We start from the raw sequence: 14,295 nt of genomic DNA on the forward strand, positions 1-14,295 counted from the left end.
TCAGGAGGAACCTGGATGGGATTCATGTTTCAGCTGTTACTCCACTACCCTCAAACCCATCCAGGCGCAGCCAGGTGAACCTCACAGAAAAAAAAAATTCTGCAAGAACTCCCTTCTTTTTTGCAGAGGTAGATGAGGTTTCAACCTGTCCACCCGCACATGAGGCTTAGTATTCCATGGAATGTTCAGCTCGTCTTACCGCAATCATATTCGTCGCTCCCATTGTGGCAATCCTCTCTCCCGTCGCACCACCGGCTTTTTTGGAAACACTCGCCGCTTGTGCGAGGCACCTCGCCAGGTGGGCACACAGCTTGTGCTTTCCTTGACTGAGTAGCACACAAGAGAGGGCTCTCATCAGATCCATCGGTGCAGTCAACGCAGCCGTTGCAGAGAAAATGGCGTGCCAAGCACCGTCCGTCGCGGCACGTTGTCTCGTCCGGTGAGCAAGTTGGTTTTGCTGGAAGGGGACGAGCCAATCAGCTTCTGAAATATAATTCCTCCGTCGGCTTTACGGAATGGCCTCAACCAACGAATGCACGGCATCTTTACCACAATCCATTTCGTCGGCTCCGTTGCGGCAATCGTCCTCCCCGTCGCACAGCCAAGCCTTGGGTACGCAGCGGTTTGGAACCGCACCACCACATGCAAACTCCGTCGGCGGGCAGCTCTTGTTGCCTGAAACAAAAGCAATTGTTGCCATGACAACGAGTCAAGCAAGGCCACAAACCAAATTTTAAAAAAAGCTTCGTTTATATATTGAAGAGGAAGGAAAAACAACAACAACAACAACCACAACTAAACAAACAGGACAACAAGCTCAAAAATTCCACCCGTAAATGTAAAAAAATCTTGTGATTGAAGTCCATATTAGAACATAAAAACAGGAGTTGAACTCACTGCAGATTTCTGGAGCTTCATCAGATCGGTCAAGGCAGTCGATGTCTCCATCACAAACCCAGTCTTGAGGCAAGCATTCGCCTCCGCCGCAAACAAACTGGTGAGGCTTGCACGGTCGAGGGGCTGCGGAATCCACCACAAAAGGCAACAATCAAAACTGGGTTCCAACGAATGGCGAAAAACACCGTTTCCTTCTGTGACGCCCTCCCTACTTACGGCAATCGTCTTCGTCACTTCCATCGCGGCAGTCAACGAGGCCGTCACAACGCCATGTTGCAGACACGCAACGCCCACTCCGGCACTTGAAGTTGCTCTTCTCATCGCAGTAAGAAGCTGCGGAAGATCAAAGTTAACGTTTCGGCCTTGAACTTCCAACTGAAATATTCCGTAAGTACGCAACTCCACCAAAATACTTCGACAAGATTAGAGTCCAATAAGAAAATAAATAAATAAACAAACAAACAACAACAACAAAAAAACAATGTAAACAACAACAAGCAAGCTTGTGCCTTGTAAGCAAACTTTGGCCGGATTCAAACCAGATTTTAAAAAAGGCTTTCAACGCCTGAAATGCTCCATCACCGACAAGGGGCAATGGCAATTGTACATCACAATGAGGCACCCTATTAAAACAATCAAAGAAATAAATAAATAAATAAAACAACAAAAAAACAATGTAAACAACAACAAGCAAGCTTGTGCCTTGTTAGCAAACTTTGGCCGGATTCAAACCAGATTTTAAAAAAGGCTTTCAACGCCTGAAATGCTGAATCACCGACAAGGGACAATGGCAATTGTACATCACAATGAGGCACCCTATTAAAACAATCAAAGAAATAAATAAATAAATAAAACAACCAATGTAAACAACAACAAGCAAGCTTGTGCCTTGTTAGCAAACTTTGGCCGGATTCAAACCAGATTTTAAAAAAGGCTTTCAATGCCTGAAATGCTGAATCACCGACAAGGGACAATGGCAATTGTGCATCACAATGAGGAACCCTATTAAAATAATCAAATAAATAAATAAATAAAAAAAACAAAAAAAAAAACAATGTAAACAACAACAAGCAAGCTTGTGGCTTGTAAGCAAACTTTGGCCGGATTCAAACCAGATTTTAAAAAAGGCTTTCAACGCCTGAAATGCTGAATCACCGACAAGGGGCAATGGCAATTGTGCATCACAATGAGGCACCCTATTAAAACAATCAAATAAACAAATAAATAAACAATCACACCCGGGTGCAGCTTGGCATTTTTAATACTCGTGGTCTTCACAAATTCTCATTGGTCTTCACGGCCTCGGAGCACACCTGCCTGCCGTGCTGCTTGAGCATCGGCTTGCCTTTCACCGAGCACAGGTGTGCTCGTGCCATGGCGGAGATTATACGTTCGTTATTATTCTAGACAAATTATACTGCTGTAATTATTGTTGTTGATGTGATTAGTATTAATTAATGTATGCTTTGCTAAAATGTCATTATTTTTGTGATATATTTTGCAATTGGAATGCCGTGCCGCGGAAGGACCGACTGAGCTGCTCTACACACCTCAACATGGCGTGTGTTTAAAACGAGGGAATTCTTCTGGGTTCTTTGGAGTCAATTAGCCTAATCAACTCAGGAGATCATTTTGGTGTTTCACATTCCACATTAGAACGCTGCAGTAGAAATCCACAAAAAAACATGCCTCACACACACACACACACACACACACACACACACACACACACACACACACACCAGATCAAGAGGCTGTGGAGGTGCTTCCTGTCTCAAGAACGAAGCTCAACAAGTGGAGCCAAAACAATGGATGGTGGAGGATCGAGGACAACGAGGCCATTTACTGCTGTCAAGTCGATTCAAGACGTGAACAGCGGGGGTTCAGGAGCAAGATTCACGGACCGGGTGAAGAAGACCAGATCGACCACCAAAGCAGAGATGGTGCCGTCCCAAAAATTCGACAAAGTTGCGTCAACGGCACAACAATTCCAAAATAAAAAAATAAAATAAAAGAGATAACAGTGAAGGCCAGAAGAGAAGCAGGAGTGCCAGCTTGCTGGTCCCCTGTGTCGGAGTGGCGACCCGTCCAGGATTGCGTCCAATCGCCAAGGAGACTGCTTGGGCAGCACCAACTCCTCTGCACAGAGTATGGTCCCCAATGGATGGACACGACATACCCTGACATCAAATAAGAGAACGTCCGAAGACGCAACAAAGGTGACACGTCCACTGAACATGGACGATTTAAAACTCTTTGCACCGAACGATGAAAAATTGGCAGAACAACTGAAATTAGTGGAACGACACTCTTGACAACATTCAAACGGAATTTCGATTCGACAAGTGTGCCAAGGGTACGTTCGTACATGGTCGACCGACGAGAAACGAAAAACATAAAAATCGACCTTAATTCAACAATGCAGGAGCTCGACGAGGTAGAATCTTACGACAACCTCGGGGTAGAAGAGAGCCACCGAATATGTCAAAAACAAATGTGCAAAAACAATCGCCAAAGAATACCGGCGTAGGACGAGGATGATCCTGAAAAACATCCCTTTCTCCAAGGACCAAAATCGAGGACGTCAACCGAACAGACTACCGAATCCAATTTGTAAGCAAACACGATGACAACAAACCAGAGAAGGTATCGCTAACCCACCCAGAAAAAAAAAAAAATTCCAAACACAGGTGTGAATGGAAGGTGTCACGCAAGAAACCGAAGCCCCAGCAATTGCAAAAAAAAAAGACAAAAGAAATTCGGGATGTGAAAGCACTCATGTCAGAACAGCTGCACACACAAAGGCACAACAAGGACGGAGAACGAATCGTCACAAATGCTCAAAACCAAGGACACAACACGAACGGCTTGAAGAAAACGTCAGGACTGAGTCAATCGGACAAGTGCGGGTTCTGCAAGGGAGAAACAGAGAGCACGAGCCGCCTCCTTTCGGGATGTGAAAGCACTCATGTCAGAACAGCCGCGCACACAAAGACACAACAAGGTACGTGGAGTTATCCACTGAAACGTCTGCAAACATCTCAACATCCCAGTTTCAGAAAACTCATGGAAACATGAAGCAAAAACAATCGTTGAAAACAAGGAAGTTCCGCTCACGTACGACCGAATGATCCCATCGAGCGTGGACAATGAAAACAAAGCACTGCCACCGGATATAGCACTGAGGTACAAGAATTAAAAGAAGGCATTGTTAATCGAGTTGTCAGTGACTCACAATTTTGGCCGAAACAGCAACACACGGATCAAGAAAAATGACCAAATACCAAGACCTCAAAATTGAAGTGAACAGATCCTGGGAATATTACTACAAACCGACTGCAGATGGAAGTTTTCCGGGCTCGGTGACGATCCTCCAAAAAGCCCTCGGAACAAAACTTAAACAACAGGAAATCTTCACAAATTGGTCCCGTGAATCATGACGACTTCATGGAAACGGAGGTGGACACTTCAACACCTGGGAGGACTCCGTTCCACCTTCTGAAACTGGCATTTGGAGAGGACAACCAACGACACACACAAACACACACACACAAACACACACGGACACACAAACACACACGGACACACAAACACGGACACACACACACAAACACACACACGGACACACACACACGGACACACAAACACAAACACGGACACACACACACACACGGACACACACACACAAACACACACATACACACACGGACACACACACAAACACACACACATACACACACACAAACACACACGGACACACACACACACACACACACACACACACACACACACAAACACACGGACGCACACCCACACACACCCATACACACACGCACACAAACACACACACACACACACACACACATACACACACAAACACACACACACACACACACACAGACACACACGTACATACACACACACACACACAAACACGGACACACACACACACACACACACACACACACACAAACACACGGACACACACACACACGCACACGCACACAAACACACACACGGACACACAAACACACACACACGGACACACACACACAAACACACACACATACACACATACACACACGGACACACACACACATACACACGGACACACATACACACACATTTACACGGACACACACATACACACACATACACAAACACACACATACACACACACACGTGTACACACACACACACACACACACACAAACACACGGACACACACACACACACACACACACACACACACACACACACACACACACACACATACGTTCACACACAGGTCATGCATGTGCTCCCCAGGTCATGAGCAATGAGAATCCGAACTCGCACAACCACTCTCGTCCCACGTGGGTTTGGGAAGAATCCAGCGCACACCCGAACAGCACGACACGGCACGAGCACGTGGGATGAAGGAACTCACCAGGAGCCAAAACGAACAGTCGCATCAGGTAAAGTGTCATTAGGGAACAAGATCCGAACCCCATTGTTTGGAAAAACATCCTTGTTCTGGAACGAGAGAACGACGGGAGTTGAACAGCGGTGAAGATCCTCGATGAAAAACCCCAAACACAACACAAGGAGAACGGAAACAAATCGATAAACAACGTGAGAGGGGACAAGACCAGCTGGTGCTGAAGGAAATGAAAACTGTAACGGTTTCCCGCCCAAACACGCTTTAATATCGCCCGCTGCTCCTGATTGGTCAAGGGACGCAGCGTGCGTCGTGTGGGCGGAGTTATTCTGGCAAACTGTCGATCAGAACGAGCTGTGATTGGTCAAGATAGTGGAGGCGTGGCGATAACCTCTGACGGATGATGACGAGGCAAGGCGACGCGTTTTGATTGGTTGAAACGTCGAGGCACGGAAGGAAGGCTTCTCCTCGGATTCACGTGCAACACGCAGGTGTCTGTTTAATCACCCCAATCACCATCATCACTTCACCACGTCATCAATAATAATAATATTTCTCTGCTTCCATCAACATGTGGAATAATTACCATTTGTTGTTCAACGTTAAAAAAAAAAACTTTATGGATAATTAATTGAGGGTGCTTCGCTTCCGCGATATTTATACAAATTCGATTTCCGTGCGAATGTGATCTCACTGATAACGATCGTCCTCGTAATGGAGATCCGGTAATGCCAGATCTACAAGCTCTAGTTACAACACTCACATCAGTAGTGTTCACCTCGACAATCCCAGTTGGAGGAACAAATGTCATTTTTAAAAATGATTAAAGTGTCACGAATTTGGATTCCAATCTCGGCACGAATTTGGATTCCAATCTCGGCACGAATTTGGATTCCAATCTCGGCACGAATTTGGATTCCAATCGAGGTACGAATTTAGATTCTAATCCAGGTATGAATTTGGATTATAATCAAGGCACGAATTTTGATTATAATCAAGGTACGGATTTGGATTCGAATCGAGGTAAACACTTTGGATTCCAATCGAGGGAACAATTTGGATTCTAATCGAGGTACGAATTTTGATTCTAATCGAGGTACGAATTTGGATTCTAATCGAGGTAACAATTTGGATTCTAATCGAGGTACGAATTTTGATTCTAATCGAGGTACGAATTTGGATTCTAATCCAGGTATGAATTTGGATTCTAATCTAGGTACGAATTTAGATTCTAATCGAGGTACGAATTTAAATTTAATCAAGGTACGAATTTTGATTCTAATTTAGGTACGAATTTAGATTCTAATCCAGGTACGAATTTAAATTTAATCCAGGTACGAATTTGGATTCCAATCAAGGTACCAATTTGGATTCTAATCAAGGCACGAATTTTGATTATAATCAAGGTACGAATTTGGATTCCAATCGAGGTAACAATTTGGATTCTAATCGAGGTACGAATTTGGATTCTAATCGAGGTACGAATTTGGATTATGATCCAGGTACGAATTTAGATTCTAATCCAGGTACGAATTTGGATTCTAATCAAGGGACAAATTTGGATTCCAATCAAGGTACCAATTTGGATTCCAATCAAGGTACCAATTTGGATTCCAATCAAGGTACCAATTTGGATTCTAATCAAGGCACAAATTTTGATTCTAATCCTGCTACGAATTTGGATTCCAATCTAGGTACGAATTTTTATTCTAAACCAGGTACGAATTCGGATTCAAATCTAGGAACGAATTTTGATTCTAATCCAGGTACGAATTCGGATTCAAATCTAGGAACGAATTTTGATTCTAATCCAGGTACGAATTCGGATTCAAATCTAGGAACGAATTTTGATTCTAATCCAGGTACGAATTTGGATTCCAATCTAGGTACGAATTCGGATTCTAATCTTGGTACGAATTTGGATTATGATCCAGGTACGAATTTGTATTCTAATCCAGGTATGAATTTGTATTCTAATCGAGGTATGAATTTGGATTCTCATCGAGGTACGAATTTAGATTGTAATCCAGGTACGAATTTGGATTCTAATCCAGGTATGAATTTTGATTCTAATCAAGGTACGAATTTGGATTCTAATCTAGGTTCGAATTTGTATTCTACTCCAGGTATGAATTTGTATTCTAATCCAGGTATGAATTTGGATTCTCATCGAGGTACGAATTTAGATTGTAATCCAGGTATGAATTTGGATTCTAATCTAGGTTCGAATTTGGATTCTAATCTATGTACGAATTTGGATTCTAATCAAGGTACGAATTTTAATTCCAATCGAGGTACGAATTTGGATTCTAATCGAGGTACGAATTTGGATTCCAATCAAGGGAACAATTTGGATTCTAATCGAGGTACGAATTTGGATTCTAATCGAGGTACGAATTTGGATTCTAATCCAGGTATGAATTTGGATTCTAATCTAGGTACGAATTTAGATTCTAATCCAGGTACGAATTTAAATTTAATCAAGGTATGAATTTTGATTCCAATCTTGGTCCAAATTTTGTTTCTAATCTCGGTACGAATTTTGTTTCTAATCTCGGTACGAATTTTGTTTCTAATCTCGGTACGAATTTGGATTCCAATCTAGGGACGAATTTTGATTCTAATCAAGGCACGAATTTTGATTCTAATCCAGTTACGAATTTGGATTCCAATCTAGGGACGAATTTTGATTCTAATCAAGGCACGAATTTTGATTCTAATCCAGTTACGAATTTGGATTCCAATCGAGGTACGAATTTAGATTCTAATCCAGGTATGAATTTGGATTATAATCAAGGTACGAATTTGGATTTGAATCGAGGTAACACTTTGGATTCTAATCGAGGTACGAATTTGGATTTGAATCGAGGTAACACTTTGGATTCTAATCGAGGTACAAATTTTGATTCTAATCCAGGTACGAATTTTGATTCTAATCGAGGTACGAATTTGGATTGTAATCCAGGTACGAATTTAGATTCTAATCGAGGTATGAATTTAAATTTAATCAAGGTACGAATTTGGATTCTAATCGAGGTACGAATTTGGATTCTAATCCAGGTACGAATTCGGATTCTAATCCAGGTACGAATTTGGATTCCAATCAAGGTACCAATTTGGATTCTAATCAAGGCACGAATTTTGATTATAATCAAGGTACGAATTTGGATTCCAATCAAGGGAACAATTTGGATTCTAATCGAGGTACGAATTTTGATTATAATCAAGGTACGAATTTGGATTCTAATCAAGGCACGAATTTGGATTCTAATTGAGGGAGCAATTTTGATTGTAAACAAGGCACGAATTTGGATTATAATCCAGTTACGAATTCGGATTCCAATCCAGGTACGAATTTAGATTCTAATCTAGGTACGAATTTGGATTCTAATCCAGGTACGAATTTAGATTCTAATCCAGGTACGAATTCGGATTCCAATACAGGTACGAATTCGGATTCCAATCCAGGTACGAATTTGTATTCTCGTCCAGGTATGAATTAGGATTCTAATCCAGGTACGAATTTGTATTCTCGTCCAGGTATGAATTTGGATTCTTATCCAGGTACCAATTTGGATTCTCATCCAGGTATGAATTTGGATTCTAATCCAGATACGAATTTGAATTTCAATGTCGGTACCAATTTGGATTCTAATCCAGGTACGAATTTAGATTCTAATCCAGGTACGAATTTGGATTCTCATCCAGGTATGAATTTGGATTCTCATCCAGGTATGAATTTGGATTCTTATCCAGGTACCAATTTGTATTCTCGTCCAGGTATGAATTTGGATTCTCATCCAGGTACGAATTTAGATTCTAATCCAGGTACGAATTTGGATTCTTATCAACATACGAATTTGGATTTCAATCTAGGTACGAATTTGGATTCTAATCGAGGTACGAATTTTGATTCTAATCGAGGTACGAATTTGGATTCTAATCCAGGTATGAATTTGGATTCTAATCTAGGTACGAATTTAGATTCTAATCCAGGTACGAATTTGGATTCTAATCAAGGTATGAATTTTGATTCCAATCTTGGTCCAAATTTTATTTCTAATCTCGGTACGAATTTTGTTTCTAATCTAGGTACGAATTTTGATTCTAATCTCAGTACGAATTTGGATTCCAATCGAGGTACCAATTTGGATTCTAATCAAGGCACAAATTTTGATTATAATCAAGGTATGAATTTGGATTCCAATCAAGGTACCAATTTGGATTCTAATCAAGGCACGAATTTTGATTATAATCAAGGTACGAATTTGGATTCCAATCTTGGTACGAATTTAGATTCTAATCAAGGTACGAATTTAGATTCTAATCAAGGCACGAATTTGGATTCTAATCAAGGCACGAATTTGGATTCTAATCAAGGTACGAATTTAGATTCTAATCAAGGCACGAATTTGGATTCTAATCAAGGCACGAATTTGGATTCTAATCAAGGCATGAATTTGGATTCTAATCGAGGTACGAATTTGGATTCCAATCAAGGTACGAATTTTGATTATAATCGAGGTACGAATTTTTATTATAATCAAGGTACGGATTTGGATTCTAATCGAGGTAACAATTTGGATTCTAATCGAGGTACGAATTCGGATTCAAATCTAGGAACGAATTTTGATTCTAATCCAGGTACGAATTTGGATTCCAATCTAGTTACGAATTCGGATTCTAATCTTGGTACGAATTTGGATTATGATCCAGGTACGAATTTAGATTCTAATCCAGGTACGAATTTGGATTCTAATCCAGGTACGAATTCGGATTCTAATCGAGGTACGAATTTAGATTCTAATCCAGGTACGAATTTGGATTCTAATCGAGGTACGAATTTGGATTCTAATCCAGGTACGAATTTGGATTCTAATCCAGGTACGAATTTGGATTCTAATCGAGGTACGAATTTGGATTCTAATCCAGATACGAATTCGGATTCTAATCTAAGTACGAATTTGGATTCGAATCTGGGTACGAATTTGCATTCCAATCCAGGTACGAATTTGGATTCTAACCCAGGTACGAATTTAGATTCTAATCAAGGTACGAATTTGGATTCTAATCTCGGTACGAATTTGGATTCTAATCAAGGTATGAATTTTGATTCTAATCAAGGTACGAATTTTAATTCCAATCCAGGAACGAATTTGGATTCTCATCGAGTTACGAATTTGGATTCTAATCAAGGCACGAATTTGGATTCCAATCTTCGTACGAATTTAGATTCTAATGAAGGTACGAATTTTGATTCTAATCAAGGCACGAATTTGGATTCTAATCAAGGCACGAATTTGGATTCTAATCCAGGTACGAATTTGGATTCTAATCAAGGTACGAATTTTAATTCCAATCTTGGTCCAAATTTTGTTTCTAATCTCGGTACGAATTTTGTTTCTAATCTCGGTACGAATTTTGTTTCTAATCTCGGTACGAATTTGGATTCCAATCTCGGTCCGAATTTGGATTCCAATCTAGGGACGAATTTTGATTCTAATCAAGGCACGAATTTTGATTCTAATCCAGTTACGAATTCGGATTCCAATCTAGGTACGAATTTTGATTCTAATCAAGGCACGAATTTGGATTCCAATCTTCGTACGAATTTGGATTCTAATGAAGGCACGAATTTGGATTCTAATCAAGGCATGAATTTGGATTCTAATCGAGGTACGAATTTGGATTCTAATCCAGGTACGAATTCGGATTCTAATCCAGGTACGAATTTGGATTATAATCAAGGGACAAATTTGGATTCCAATCAAGGTACGAATTTTGATTATAATCGAGGTACGAATTTTGATTCTAATCGAGGTACGAATTTGGAATCTAATCCAGGTATGAATTTGGATTCTAATCTAGGTACGAATTTGGATTATGATCCAGGTACGAATTTAGATTCTAATCCAGGTACGAATTTGGATTCTAATCAAGGGACAAATTTGGATTCCAATCAAGGTACCAATTTGGATTCTAATCTAGGTTCGAATTTGTATTCTAATCCAGGTATGAATTTGGATTCTCATCGAGGTACGAATTTAGATTGTAATCCAGGTATGAATTTGGATTCTAATCTTGGTTGAATTTGGATTCTAATCCAGGTATGAATTTTGATTCAAATCAAGGTACGAATTTTAATTCCAATCCAGGTACGAATTTGGATTCTAATCTATGTACGAATTTGGATTCCAATCAAGTTACGAATTTGGATTCTAATCCAGGTACTAATTTAGATTCTAATCAAGGCACGAATTTAGATTGTAATCCAGGTATGAATTTGGATTCTAATCTAGGTTCGAATTTGGATTCTAATCCAGGTATGAATTTTGATTCAAATCAAGGTACGAATTTGGATTCTAATCTATGTACGAATTTGGATTCCAATCTAGGTACGTATTTTGTTTCTAATCTCGGTACGAATTTGAATTCCAATCAAGTTACGAATTTGGATTCTAATCCAGGTACTAATTTAGATTCTAATCAAGGCACGAATTTGGATTCCAATCCAGGTACAAATTTGGATTCCAATCCAGGTACAAATTTGGATTCTAATCCAGGTACGAATTTTGATTCTAATCAAGGTACGAATTTGGATTCCAATCTTGGTACGAATTTAGATTCTAATCCAGGTACGAATTTGGATTCTAATCAAGGTACGAATTTGGATTCCAATCGAGGTACGAATTTGGATTCTAATCAAGGTACGAATTTGGATTCCAATCGAGGCCCGAATTTGGATTCCAATCAAGGTACAAATTTAGATTCCAATCAAGGTACGAATTTGGATTATAATCCAGGTACGAATTTAGATTCTAATCCAGGTACGAATTTGTATTCTAATCCAGGTATGAATTTGGATTCTCATCGAGGTACGAATTTAGATTGTAATCCAGGTACGAATTTGGATTCTAATCCAGGTATGAATTTTGATTCTAATCAAGGTACGAATTTTAATTCCAATCCAGGTACGAATTTGGATTCTAATCTAGGTTCGAATTTGTATTCTAATCCAGGTATGAATTTGGATTCTCATCGAGGTACGAATTTAGATTGTAATCCAGGTATGAATTTGGATTCTAATCTAGGTTCGAATTTGGATTCTAATCCAGGTATGAATTTTGATTCAAATCAAGGTACGAATTTTAATTCCAATCCAGGTACGAATTTGGATTCTAATCTATGTACGAATTTGGATTCCAATCAAGTTACGAATTTGGATTCTAATCCAGGTACTAATTTAGATTCTAATCAAGGCACGAATTTAGATTGTAATCCAGGTATGAATTTGGATTCTAATCTAGATTCGAATTTGGATTCAAATCAAGGTACGAATTTTAATTCCAATCCAGGTACGAATTTGGATTCTAATCTATGTACGAATTTGGATTCCAATCTAGGTACGTATTTTGTTTCTAATCTCGGTACGAATTTGAATTCCAATCAAGTTACGAATTTGGATTCTAATCCAGGTACTAATTTAGATTCTAATCAAGGCACGAATTTGGATTCCAATCCAGGTACAAATTTGGATTCTAATCCAGGTACGAATTTTGATTCTAATCAAGGTACGAATTTGGATTCCAATCTTGGTACGAATTTAGATTCTGATCCAGGTACTAATTTAGATTCTAATCAAGGCATGAATTTGGATTCCAATCCAGGTACGAATTTGGATTCTAATCAAGGTACGAATTTGGATTCCAATCGAGGCCCGAATTTGTATTCCAATCAAGGTACAAATTTAGATTCCAATCAAGGTACGAATTTGGATTATAATCCAGGTACGAATTTAGATTCTAATCCAGGTATGAATTTGTATTCTAATCGAGGTATGAATTTGGATTCTCATCGAGGTACGAATTTAGATTGTAATCCAGGTACGAATTTGGATTCTAATCAAGGTACGAATTTTAATTCCAATCCAGGTACGAATTTGGATTCTAATCTAGGTTCGAATTTGTATTCTAATCCAGGTATGAATTTGGATTCTCATCGAGGTACGAATTTAGATTGTAATCCAGGTATGAATTTGGATTCTAATCTAGGTTCGAATTTGGATTCTAATCCAGGTATGAATTTTGATTCAAATCAAGGTACGAATTTTAATTCCAATCCAGGTACGAATTTGGATTCTAATCTATGTACGAATTTGGATTCCAATCAAGTTACGAATTTGGATTCTAATCCAGGTACTAATTTAGATTCTAATCAAGGCACGAATTTAGATTGTAATCCAGGTATGAAATTGGATTCTAATCTAGGTTCGAATTTGGATTCTAATCCAGGTATGAATTTTGATTCAAATCAAGGTACGAATTTTAATTCCAATCCAGGTACGAATTTGGATTCTAATCTATGTACGAATTTGGATTCCAATCTAGGTACGTATTTTGTTTCTAATCTCGGTACGAATTTGAATTCCAATCAAGTTACGAATTTGGATTCTAATCCAGGTACTAATTTAGATTCTAATCAAGGCACGAATTTGGATTCCAATCCAGGTACAAATTTGGATTCTAATCCAGGTACGAATTTTGATTCTAATCAAGGTACGAATTTGGATTCCAATCTTGGTACGAATTTAGATTCTAATCTCGGTACTAATTTAGATTCTAATCCAGGTACGAATTTGGATTCCAATCAAGGTACGAATTTAGATTCTAATCTAGGTTCGAATTCAGATTCCAATCTTGGTACGAATTTGGATTCTAATCTCGGTACGAATTTGGATTCTAATCTCGGTACGAATTCAGATTCTAATCCAGGTACGAATTTGGATTCTAATCGAGGTACGAATTTGGATTCTAATCCAGGTACGAATTTGGATTCTAATCCAGGTACGAATTTTGATTCTAATCAAGGCACGAATTTGGATTCTAATCAAGGCACGAATTTGGATTCTAATCAAGGCACGAATTTGGATTCTAATCAAGGCACGAATTTGGATTCCAATAAAGGTACCAATTTGGATT

The 14,295-nt window shown here is 39.3% G+C and overlaps 1 protein-coding gene across 1 annotated transcript; it reads right to left on the reverse strand.

The window, feature by feature from the left end:
- Positions 1-170: 170 nt before the first annotated feature.
- LOC147008173 (uncharacterized) lies at positions 171-5,588 on the reverse strand. Its single transcript, XM_085865497.1, has 5 exons — positions 5,327-5,588; positions 1,114-1,230; positions 898-1,020; positions 550-675; positions 171-457 (listed from the first exon to the last, which is right to left on the reverse strand). Exons 1-5 carry the CDS (start codon positions 5,403-5,405, stop codon positions 186-188), a joined length of 717 nt encoding a protein of 238 aa, XP_085721623.1. The 5' UTR covers positions 5,406-5,588; the 3' UTR covers positions 171-185.
- Positions 5,589-14,295: the final 8,707 nt, after the last annotated feature.

Source organism: Eptatretus burgeri, chromosome 21, assembly GCF_056783735.1.
Source record: "Eptatretus burgeri isolate ZD-2024b chromosome 21, Ebu_testis_v1, whole genome shotgun sequence".
NCBI classification, from domain to species: domain Eukaryota; kingdom Metazoa; phylum Chordata; class Myxini; order Myxiniformes; family Myxinidae; genus Eptatretus; species Eptatretus burgeri.

Coding starts and splice junctions, on each gene's coding strand:
- LOC147008173 (XM_085865497.1), bottom strand. CDS start 5,405: ATGTTTTTCCAAACAATGGGGTTCGGATCTTGTTCCCTAATGACACTT. Junction 1,021..1,113: donor AAGTGACGAAGACGATTGCC/GTAAGTAGGGAG, acceptor TGGATTCCGCAG/CCCCTCGACCGTGCAAGCCT. Junction 458..549: donor AGCCGACGAAATGGATTGTG/GTAAAGATGCCG, acceptor GTCCCCTTCCAG/CAAAACCAACTTGCTCACCG.